The sequence below is a fragment of the Pholis gunnellus genome, assembly GCF_910591455.1.
Source record: "Pholis gunnellus genome assembly, chromosome: 1".
Lineage (NCBI taxonomy): Eukaryota > Metazoa > Chordata > Actinopteri > Perciformes > Pholidae > Pholis > Pholis gunnellus.
The window spans coordinates 19,573,065-19,585,541 of NC_136528.1; the positions used below are offsets into that span (position 1 = coordinate 19,573,065).

At 40.0% G+C, this 12,477-nt stretch overlaps 2 protein-coding genes across 2 annotated transcripts; both read right to left on the bottom strand.

Moving 5' to 3' along the window:
* Window positions 1-41: 41 nt before the first annotated feature.
* Window positions 42-5,936, bottom strand: ogfod1 (2-oxoglutarate and iron-dependent oxygenase domain containing 1; the record flags this gene model as incomplete). Its single annotated transcript, XM_079163875.1, has 12 exons — window positions 5,694-5,936; window positions 4,665-4,857; window positions 2,289-2,389; window positions 2,094-2,210; window positions 1,917-2,008; window positions 1,696-1,824; window positions 1,241-1,354; window positions 1,079-1,158; window positions 753-1,000; window positions 546-674; window positions 410-468; window positions 42-182 (listed from the first exon to the last, which is right to left on the bottom strand). The coding sequence occupies exons 1-12, from the start codon at window positions 5,863-5,865 to the stop codon at window positions 42-44; spliced, it is 1,575 nt and encodes a 524-aa protein (XP_079020001.1). The 5' UTR covers window positions 5,866-5,936.
* Window positions 5,937-7,190: 1,254 nt separating this feature from the next.
* On the bottom strand, window positions 7,191-11,306 carry nudt21 (nudix hydrolase 21). Its single transcript, XM_079186197.1, has 6 exons — window positions 11,039-11,306; window positions 9,813-10,013; window positions 9,662-9,725; window positions 9,487-9,576; window positions 9,200-9,275; window positions 7,191-9,058 (listed from the first exon to the last, which is right to left on the bottom strand). Exons 1-6 carry the CDS (start codon window positions 11,158-11,160, stop codon window positions 8,907-8,909), a joined length of 705 nt encoding a protein of 234 aa, XP_079042323.1. The 5' UTR covers window positions 11,161-11,306; the 3' UTR covers window positions 7,191-8,906.
* Between the last annotated feature and the right edge of the window lie 1,171 nt (window positions 11,307-12,477).

A 12,477-nucleotide genomic window follows, 5' to 3' on the forward strand; every position in this document is an offset into this window, starting at 1 on the left:
ACAAAGATGTCAAGAAAACCCACAAGATAAATAATACATATTTATTCATAGTACACAAAAGAAAAGTCATAAAATGCAGAATCAGACAAGCTTTTGTGGTTGATATGTTTGACAAATTTGAGGGTTTCTTTGTCTCTGTAGACGAGGGCGAGGGAATTATCCTCTGGATACACCGTCAGCAGCTGTGATGAGGAAGAAACCAAAGCAATGATGATAATGAAGTATTTCACACCCACCCACCCACCCACCCACACACACACACACACACACACACACACACACACACACACACACACACACACACACACACACACACACACACACACACACACACACACACACACACACACACACACACACACACACACACACACACACACACACACTTTATACTGTAATCAACACTCACCTCCTCATCCTCTTCATTAGCAACATAACAAGTGAAGCCTCCAAACTCTGACTGCCAGTCTATGAAAGAAAGTTTTGTAAAAGTCACAAGAATGTATTTGTTTTTCCTGTGTGTGTGTGTGTGCGTGTCGACTTACCCGCACCGCAAAAAGGTAAAACAAGGTCCAGAGCGTACTCTGCCCGCGCTGCTTCTGCATCATGCAACAGAGTGTAGCCGTCGTGAGACCATCGACGTAGTTCACCACAACACACAGGTGTGCTCAGCTCTAAAGCAAACAAAAAACACACGTAAACAGCTGCACAAACTTGTGGCAGAGGAAACCCACTCCTACTGACACACACACCTTTCTCTCTGCTCGCATTTGCCGGTGGTGATTCAGTCGAAGACCCTGTGGCTTCTGCGTCCGGTACATCCTCCTTCTTTTCATCTTTAATCTCGTCGTCGTCATCGTCGTCATCAGCAGGACACAGGTAGTGCAATCGGAGGCCGGTAAAGTTGGAGAGAAGCAGGAAGAAAGCCTCTGAACAGAGCAGCTCCCAACATGCACTCACACACTGAGGCAGAGTATCCAGAGAGGCCGCTTCATAGCATCTAAATGGACACATATACAGCTCCTGTAATCACAGTCCTAGAATACGCTTTTTAAATAATCTCTGAAACATGTCCTACCTCTTATTAGGTGGTCCTCTCTTTGTCCACTGAATCTGAGAGAGTCGCAGTGCTTCCTTCACCTCCCTGAACTTTTCTTCCTGAAGACAGAGCGGTTATCAATCAACAGGAACAAGTGGACACGTGCAAGGAAGAAAAAAAAAAACACAAATGAGAAGTTACCTTAAGAAAATCTTTGAGCTGAATTTCAGAGCTGTCCTCAAATTCCTCCTGGATCTGCTCTTGGTAGGATATGTCCAAGTACACTGGATTGACCCACTCCAGTAGCAATGTTTCCTGTCATGAACACAACAGACACAACAAACGCATGTCAGCAGGAATGTAGGCTGTCTGTTAAAGGAATAGTTTGGCATTTTGGGAAATACTCATTTACTTTCTTGCTGAAAGTCCAATGATAACATTGATATCAAGCTTGCGTGTGTCTGCTGAAACATGCCGTTTTAACCCTTTAGACAAACGATGTAACGTGTTAATTAGTGAGATTTAGAGGTGCTGGAAGGCAGATCTGGTTGCCATGGCACAGAGACCAAGCCAGCTGTCCCCCCCCCCCCCCGTTTCCTGTCATCAAATGTCAAACTGTTCCTATAAAGATAGTGTGAACGGTTGACCGAACTCACATCCCTTGGTAAGTGTGGGCTCCGTGGCACGGGGGGCTCTCTGTGGCGAGGAGGGCGCTCCAACGACGGCCCGTGAAACCAGCCGCTCAGAGACAAGCGACACTTGTCCTGTGTCAAAACCTCTGAAACCTGGACAAAACACAACACATCTTATCGATCTGCAATCACAGCCACTTCCTCTGTGCTGCGGTAAAGATAAAGGCAGGAGCGATTTTTCTTACTTGGTGAAAGGAGACTGGAGAAACTTCAAAGAGGACGAGCGTGTTCAAAGAGGGTACGAGCGACTTCGCTATACTCTGCGGCTGGAAATTACCTGATGACAGAGATGGAAATTACACAAGACTTGTCTAAAAAGCACAGAAATTCACACACACACACACACAAAGTGAGACACTCACTGTCTGTTGTGTAAAGATCGAGGGTTCCTCCGTCACTGCTCTGCCACGGAGGCACGAGATACAGGATGAAAGCAACGCGCCTCCCCTCCAATTCATCATCATGACACAAAAGAACATCTAGAAAGAAGAGAGAACTTTACATTTTGGGGGAAAAAAGGAGTTTCTTCCTCAAAAAAACCCTGAAACAAAGCTCACCTGTGTATTCGTATCTGGCACAAGAAATATCCACTGTGGGCTCCAGTTCAACCTGCAACACTTCTCCGAGCCACGAGCGGAAACGCCCAAACAGTGCTGCCCTGAGAACATGTGACACAAGAAAACATTTTATGGTGCAATCCTGTTTCGTATTGAAAATAACAACGTGGTTGAACCTTTAACCTTGTATGAAATTGAAGACCTTTTGAAAGCCTTCACCACACCGACAGATTGTTGGACTGCTCAAACCTACCGTGACATTTTGTTGTGACATAAATAATAGATGATCACGAGAGGAGGCCGTTGTTGTGCGGTTTAATTATGGTATTTATTCCAGGGCTGTATTTCTTCAGTAGGTGTAGCCCAGTGTATGTAGTCACAAATACGTATTTAGAAGAAATTACATGTTGCAGTCTTTCAAAGTAAACACTGCTTATAATTGTAAAAAAAGAACTGCACATTATTTTTTTTAAAGGAAAGGTTTGTGTATTATTTTGCAATCTGGGTAATACGAGTCTCAGAGGGGTTGTCTAGGATTCAGACTCGACACCGAGATCATATCGTCTTGATTTATCCACTGAGATCTTGTTTTTCTTGGAAGTCTTTTTTTTGCAGGTTTTGCTGCTCCATAATTCTGCAATAACATCTTTTGTTTCTAGTCATTTGTCTGAAAGCCCCAAAAATGTACACTGCTGTAATAACGTAGTGTGCTCCTCTTGTGTTCACTGCAAAGTCCAGCACTGGAACCACACTGAATAAGAAACAGTCCTTCCGCTTTAACAAAGATCACCGGTGAGTAACTGCAGCTGAGTTCATTTACCACTGGGCTCACTGTACAGTCCTCCCATGCCTCAAGTTACTGCTGTCAGAATCACAGCACTAAATGAACAAGATGTACTAATTAGGAAGCAGATGTGACCTCTGGCTCCACCTGGTGGAGCTGATAAACATGTCTTTACCACTGGGCCAACTTCAGCATTACAGCCTTGTGATTCCTTCACTGCTGACTAAACCAACCTTAACGTAACACTTATCAATGCAGACCAATACTAGAGACAAAAACAAACTTTGCCCTGCCGATGTTTAGATATTTAATTCCTTCAAGAAATCTCTAAAAACATTAATATATGTCTCTTTGTTGAGGATTTGTGTGACTGGCGTCAGCAACACGCTCTCATTCTTTTAAAGCAAAAGGTTTTAGAAGCTAAAAGTATGTTTAAATGGACTTGGACTTGTGTAGCGCTTTTCTAGTCATACGACCACTCAAAGCACTTTAACACTACATGTCATCATTCACTCATTCACACCCATTCATACACAGATGGCAGGGGCTCCCATGCAAGTGCCAACTGCCCATCAGGTCTCTCTAATCATTCATACCCATCGATACACTGCAGGCCCAGCTTGCGGGAGCAATGTGGGGTTAAGGACCCCAAGGACACAACGACATGGACTAGCACTAGCGGAGGTCCCGCTCTACAACGGAGCCACAGTCGGCCAACGTGTGTGTTGTTGGATTTACAGCTCTGAGATCAGCAACAAGTAAAAAAAAAAAAATAGACCTCACAATTCAGTTAAGTAAAAGTGGTTTGAATCGAGAAAGCTTACTTTGTCAGATATGAAATAAGATGTCAATCAAAATGGACTAACAATCGTGATGGATTTCATTTTGCAAAAAGAAACAAAATCAAGATGACCAAATAATAAAAACATCTGGCTTTAGAGAAAGGTCAGCCATTCTGTCAGGCTGGGAATATTGATTACAATGGAATACCAGTAGGTCAAATGTGCTTTAAACACAGCTGAAGATCAGGCGATAGAGCATTATTGGCCATTAATTGTTGGTTTAATTTTGGCTCTTGACCAAGAGTTCAAGGACAGAGCGCAGGACTCAGGAGGGACGAGAGGAGGCGGACTCTTAATGTGAAGATGTCGGCCATATTATCTGCAGCCGTTTATATTCCTTATGATGCAAATTAAAAATGCACTACAGGAATGGTTTTGTTTTGTTTGTCATGTGTTTGTTGTGATACAAATGGGCTACAACTGAATTTTGTCGCGAATCGCTGTTTTGCATAATGGCGATAAATGATTCTTAAATCCTTGAAAGACAATAAGACACCAACTTGATTGAGTCAATGTGATGTCGTAGTAAAAATGAGCTTGTTTGTAGCATATTTCCCACCTGACAGAATGAGCTTCCTCTCTTCAAAGCACCCTTTTTTTCCACTTGTTGCACCAAGACCAACATTTATCCATACTTTCACAATCTATCCTTTTCTACTCACTAATTCTGCCACAAAGGAAGCTCATACCAACGTATAATAATATGTTAATAACCATATAAAGCACACAAACACAAGTTGTTTTTTTTACCTCAGTCCTGAGATATGTGGCTCTGTTCTTTTCTTCAAGTCGTCTGACTGTTTAAATTTGTACAGATCATTTGACTTCTCGTGGAAGTTGAGCTCCATCAGTTCTCTCTGCAAGTTCTCCACGAAGGTGTCGCTGCTGAGGAAGTTCTTGATGATGCAGTGAGGGAAAGGGTGGCAGTCCAACTCCAGATCTCCTGCACATCATTAACAAAAGATAATACGCCAACCGGCGCTGCTTTTGGAAAGGCCCTAGTAAACAAACAGAGGCTCAGGACTGCTAACGCCACAAAACATGAACTTAACTGAAATATTTGGACCTGGCAAACAGACTTTTCACTGGAAAAACACAATTCATATTCATTCAGGTTTAATGAGATCAAATGACACTGGGGTAAGAATTATCCTCCACTCATACAGTCTTTAGACATATTAGAAGGTAGGGTTGGGCAATGTGTCAGTTTAAACCATGAAAATATAAATGTATCTAGCGTCAGTGTTTTGCCAAATCGTTTATATCAATAATATCTGGATGCATCAGATAAATAAGCACAATGCTGCAAATCAATGAGGATCAATGTTTTTATTATGGCAATATGGCCAAGAACAGAAATACCTCTGTCCTGTTATTAATAAACAGTATCTGAAAATAAATACATCATAATAGCTATTATAATATGAAATTACATATCGCCCATCCCTGTCAGAAGGAAAATATAATCTAATTAAACCAAAGACATTAATATCAAAACAGTGATGAGACTGTCAAGTCCCTACTTTCGATAGTTACTGGATAGTTACTGTGGTGGTCCAAGGTTTATATGGTAGTATAGTATCCTGATAATCAAGTTGGATAAAGTTGTTAACACTAAAAATAAATACAAATAATGACCAGCTGGTGATCTTTAAGCAGATCTTCAGCCGGGTTTTCTTCGTGCAGTACTTCTTCAAACGGTCACCTGTCTCAGGTATATTTGCTTTGAGATGTAGCAACGTTACTTTAGAGGAGTCCGTGTTTTCCTGCTTCACTCACCGTGTCTGTGGGCAGTCCTCTGGCTCCACGCATCCTGCACACTCTTCTTCACCTGCTCGTCTTCTACAAGTGAACAGAGTTCAGCTGCTTCCTCACACGTGGTCTTCTTCTTCTTCTTCTTCTTCTTCATGTCTGTTTTCACGCTTTCTCCCGGCCGTCGTCTGGACGCCATTATAGAAACTATCCGGTGTGTTCAGTCAGGTAAACACAGCTTTGACGGTACATTCACGCTACTGACGCGCGTGTGTGAGATGGCTCGTGTGACGCGGGGAAATGACGTTGTAGGAAGGGCGAGAATTTTCTCCCTGAATACTGACTGTCAGGCAGCATTGGCAAACTGACAGAAAATACTTTATTTGTTAAATTGTATCATAAATTTGGCAAAACACCAGAAATTAAATATACTGGTTATATTTTAGATTTTCCAAGCAACCAGGTCAGTTACCTATCAAATATATAATTCATCCTTAAGGTGATGAATAATAAAAACATAACTTGTGGATAATACTAGTTATATTAATATTTATTAAAGTATTTTTACAGATTCTTACTTTTTCTATTTACATTCTTGGCTTTTGCAGTACTTGGCCTGTATTTTTATTTCCTTTTGTTTATTGTGTACACCAAACACTGAGGCAAATTCCTTATAGGTGAATAACCTACTTGGCAATCAACCTTATTCTTATTCTGAACTTACCTTATTATGTTTCTGAAAATATGTTTGCATTACAAATGTAGTGAGTGACCACATATCCTTTGTTCTGTTGGTGTCATATTTTTGGCACCACCTTCTGTCATGTTTAACAGACAATGTTGGATTTGGATTGATTTGGGAGAATACTGGTTTTCAATGTAATATTTTTTTCCCAGTTCAAATGTGCAATTATTCTTGAATGCAACCTTGCTTGGCTGCATTTAAGAATATGAGACATTTCATTTAAAAGATATGTGATGTGCTTTAAGATGATTTGTTTTAATCTAATTTGATTTTAACAATATAGACAGTATAATGACGACCAGTGTGTGCTGGGATCACCCTTGACAGGATAAGCAGTTTAGAGAATAGTTCAATTATATCATGCAGGCCACATTCGAAAGTGGGCAAGCGGTCAGTTCTATTAACTGAAATATGAATTATTTTTTGTGTTGTGGTAATGGAAAAGTGTCCATCCACACAATTCTAAAAATATGAGTGAAACTTACACTGCCAGTATAATGTTTCATTACTTAGTATGTGGTTGCAACACACATCTGACATTAACCCTGGACACAACCAAGTGCCTGATGAAGCATGTTGGGCGGTCAGTTACACAGCACGTAACCAATTATTCTGTCCAATAAGGTGTAGGCTGCACACGCGTTAGATTTAAGAGGCAGAGTCAAACATTAATTTTGGCTAATCTATTAGGATGCTAACATCTGAGCCTCATGAGCTCCAGTAGTGACTCATGCTGAAATATTTTGGCAATATCAAGAAATAAGCAAAAGCTTTATAAAAACATATTCAAAGGACTGCTTTATTAAAAAGAAATAAAAACAGCATTGTTACAGGTTAAAATAACAGGAAACGCAATAATGTAGTTTGTTTAATCAAACATTGGCCTCCTGTGTGAACATCAAATCAGATTCTTAATACGCACTGGAATACAGACTTGCGTACTACAAAACAAGCAGTTTCTCATTATATAAAAAAAAAGACACGACTATTTCTATTCTCTTCTAACAGTATAAACACCCCTGTGAACTGTCAATATACATGAAGAGCTTTTCTTTTGTGAAAGTTGAGCTAAAGATGAGACGTATTTCTTCTCCACATTGTCTCATCTTCACTCAGAGACAGCAAGACGTACTTCTGTTCACTCAAGTTAGTTGTAAATGAAGTTGAAGCTATACAAAAATAATTATTAAAGATTCAGTTGTTAAGAGATGATTTTCACAATAATGGCAATGCAATTTTTTGTCTTCTCCAATTTTGTATTTTTTGTTTCTTCTCTGTTAAAAGGTAACCTGTGAAGTTTTTGAGCAGGTTTTATTTTTTAATGAGCCGGCCGTTGCAACGTGTCAACAAAAAACTGGTAACAAGTACAGATGAACGTAAATAATACCAGATTTAAAATATATAAAAAATAAGAATAATGCATTCAACACGTTTGATCTCAAGGATACACCATGTGTTTTGGTGAGAAACAGTGAATGTAAACTCCACAGGGCACCTTTAAAAAGGACAGTGTGTAGGATTTAGTGACAGACTGGAATAACAAAACTGTGGTAACGCTGTTCGCCTTACTCAGAGGCCATCCTTACCATAACTGCTGCTGGTACCTGGTTTTGCACTCTGTGGCTCACGTTTACGCAGCTTCGAGCGTGTGTCAGAGAACTACGGTGGCCTATGGGTAACGTAAAAACGCCAGTGTTTGGTTTGTCTGTTCTGGGCTACTGTAGAAAAATGGACTCCATAAAGAGGACCTGCTCCCTTCGAAGATATGAGGGGCTCATTTAACCTAACGAAAACACAATAGTTTTTAGTTTCACGTGATTATACATTAATGGAAACATCGGTACGAATATTATATTCAATTTCTGCTAATAGATCCCCTAAAACGCTACACACTGGCCCTTTGAATTTCAGAGCTCCTGTTGGAGTCATATCCTGCTCTGGAGGATTACTCCAGCACCAACAGATCAGTCTCTTGCGATATTCATTTATCTCTTTACATGAAAACCCTTTCAGCTAATTTAAAGTCAAAATACAACACACCTGAATGTGTGACTGGTTCATCGGAGGGGTGTGCAAAAAGAGACATACCCCTCTACACAGAACTTAATATTTATTATTTTTAAGTAGAATCTTTATCTGCAAATATCTTGTGTTATACATCTCCTTTTCCTTCCTGGCTTGTATAAATGAGCTGTGGTGCAGGCTTCAGATAGATTGATACTATCTAAAAAGCTCTGTAGCAGTCTCTATACCCATTGTGCTTTCACTGTGTTAATTGGTGTTGATAAAACGTTTTATTATGTTACATTTCAAACATGAACGATACAAGCCAATTGATTAGTTAGAAAAGTTACAGGTCATACAGGTTTTGTCAGCAGTTGTACATAGCAGATCCTTGATACAGACGATTCATGTGATGATCTTTGATTCCAGCCTGTTTTTAAATTGAGCCAGTGACAGTCAACAGAAAGAAAAAAAAAAACAAGTGTCTCAATTCAATTCAGGCTAGTTCCACAATGACATAAACTATACCTGCTCAATAGCTGTGGTAGACTGGAAATGATTGGCCCATATCCAGGAGCGTTGTCATACAGTTCAAACAAAGGTGCTGCCACCAGTTTATAGTTCTTGGGGACAGCAAACAGCGCTGTAAAAAAAAAAAAAACAGGAATCACAGGTTACCAAACAAGAAGCAATGATACACTGGAACTTTTATCCATGCATCTTCTCTACTAAACGTCGACGCTAACATGCAATAACTTCACACGTTATGTTGTGATATACTGACCTTTTTCCTGCAGCTGAACCAGGAATAGCTTCTTATGCTCCTTGGGTTTGGTGATGTGAGCTGGAATATACGGATACTGCAAGACAAACGACTTTGGATTAGCTCACATTAGTACACACGGATATAAACTACATCATGAGAGCGACATCAGCCTGGATTTATGAAGCTGCTAAATCAGCACTGACCAGTTAATGCTACACTGCTTTCCATTAAAACATTGGAAATAACATCTATGAAAATTGTTCCTTCAATTGATTAAATCCTCATTGTCACATGTGTGCACTAACCTGTGGAGGCTCAAAGTTTGGACGCCACCAGTTGCCGATACAGTCGTCAATCGACCACTCCTGCTTCACGCCATCTTGCCTTCCAAGGATCTAACATCAAAACCAAAGTTAATATGTGTAAACTCCACAATCCCCGCAGCAACAAGAAGCATAGACTGTGCAGTGATGTAGCTACCTCAGTCATCAGGCGTTTCAGACCCTCCACCTCATCTTCTCCAGGACTCAACTCTCCCCCGGGCCTGCAGGAGAGAAGCAAACCATCAGTTCAGTAAAAAAACTAAACTTCTGCTGCTTCATGCAGGAGCCTCTGAACATCAACTACTCACAGTTTGAAGAAAGTGGTGCCCAGCTGCAGCAGTAACACATGAGGCAGCCTGTGTTCATGGACAATGAGGACACCCTCCACTGTCCTCCGCATTCCCATCTTATCAAACTCTTCCCGCATCCGCTGGAACCGGGCAGCCACTGAGCTGTCCTTCTCATACAGAGGCTCCTTGGTGCCGAATGTGTAGTTGGTAAGAGGGTATCTGAAGTACAGACACACACATGAAGTCATTAAGCATGACCAGAGATCAACAGTGTGGTTCGTACCTATATGCTACAAAAAGCTGGGATATACTCTTTAATACCACAATTTTAATCTAGGGCTGCAACAAAGAATTATTTACAATTATTGATTAAACCATCTATTGCTTTTTTTGGATGAACCGGTTGTTTTTAAAATTCACAATATGTCAGAAAATAGTGAAATCTGCAAAATGTTTCTCCCGGAGACCCAAAGAATCTTCAAATGGCTTCTTTTTTTCAAACAGCACTAATTAGATTTTAAATTTTTTAAAAAACAGAAAAGAAGCAAATCCTCAATTTACAGGATGACAAACAAATTATCAAATTTACTGCAGATTAATTCACTTTACAACTACTAATTGTTTCAGCTGTGAAGATTAGACTAGTTTGGCTGCCATAGTTAGTATTATCTTGAAGTCTTAAATTTAAAAAAAAATGTTAATTCATTATTATAACTTTGAATCAACAAACATTTTGATAACAGATTACTGGTATCGACTCCAGCTTCTGAAATGTGAATATTTACTGGTTTCCTTAGTTTGAACGAGCTGTACTAATTTAAAAAATACGTATCACAAACTCACAAAGCAAGGACTGGCATATAAATTGCCTATTTTGCCCAGAAGCCAAATATATTTCGTTAAATATAAAAGCAGACAAAGGAAACCAGCAGATATTCCCACGCGAGAAGCTGAAACGTGTGTTGTTGTTGTTTTTAATATTACATTTTATATTTAATATTCAGACCAACATTTTTATAAAATTCTTGAAAAGCAACCAGATCCAAGTCCAAGACATGGCCACATCAGGGACTCTGGTGTATTGTGTGAAACACAATGTTATTTGATGCGATCGTGGTGTTTGGCGCTAAATTACTGACACATGATAAACTAATTAAAACAGTTAAGACTTTAGCGTCGGTCTTCGTTAACTAACGAGCACCCTTTGATATTGATGCATTACTTTCTGCTGCACATGAACTCACAGGTTGATGGTCCTCTCCAGTGAGAGCGCTTTAGCAGGCCCGCTGATGTATTTGTTCCCAAACTGAACGGAACCACCGCGCGGCCAGCCGGCGGCCGAGCGACAGGGAGGCGCGACGGACATCTCTAAGGTATGCACGACGAGGCTGAATCCTCCTGCGAATGTACCTCGGGTAGTAGTTGTTTCGTAACTCGCTGGATTATCTAAATAGCGAAAGAAACTCTTCACACTTGTGTCTACAACAATCCCTCAGCCGTCGTTTCCCTCGGTCCTCCTCTTCCGGGTGAAGTGCGGCTTTTCTGGGCTATGTCCTCGACAGCGACACCTGCTGGTGTGGATGATAAACACATTTTCTTCTTCTTCTTCTACTTCTAAATCTGAATCAAAACCGCTCGAACATGTACAATCCAAAACAAGGAACATGCTTAATTTGTTGTGTAAACGTAGCGTTTATGGAGGAAGGTTCTCTGTTTTTTTGACTTCGTACATTAAGCACACCTCAAAGAAAGCTCCCTGTGCTTAAACTGTTTACACTCCTCATCTCTCAGCAGGTCTCCAGGGCGTCTGCCTATCATCATGAACAGATATGTCTCAAGAGGTAGAACGTTATTATGATTTCCACACTATTATTTTTTTTCAATTGACATTTTGCTCAAAAACACAAGTTGAATTTAAGAAACATTTTGTGAATGAGGCCCAAAATACTCTTTATGACTCCTCCAGCTGTTGTGAACGGAGTATCCCCTTCATTACATCCAGTTCTACAGGCCTTGGCCAGCTGTCTTCATAGGCAATATTAGACACAGGAAATATATTGTAACTTTTTGGAAGTATTTGAGTTGCTGATACACCTGCACATTATAGATAGTAAAGGGCATTTGGTTTGGATACAAATGTGACCTCCATTTCAGAATTTAGTGAAGTAAGCTCCGCTGTGTGCATACATAATATACAGCAGTGCTGTAAAGTAAAACAAAATATGACTTTAGAATTAATTTGAAAACTGCCTTACAATTGTTTTACAGTACCAGCATAAAAATGAAATGAAGAAATACAGTTTAACCTGGAGTGCTATACTTCCCCAGTTGTGTAGCCTGTGATTTCTAAATATTTTATATTCTGCATTGTCCATTACAAATATATGTAATATGAAAGCTTAAATTGATTTCAGCATGAAAGTTCATTCTTGACTTTTGGAAGATGACAAAAACCTTCACTCAAGGTCTTTTATGATCCTCCTTAGCTGATGGAGTTTTCTCAGGCTGTTCTGGCACCAAAGATCATTATTGAACCGAGACAATGACATAACCAACTGTGATAACAACGGAGCTATCTCCATGGCAAACGAGGAATACCATGGGCTCCTGAAATAGCAAGTGTACCTTGATTTAAGATTTTCTTGTCATAATACAATCAGTTGTTGTGAAATAATATGTTAAC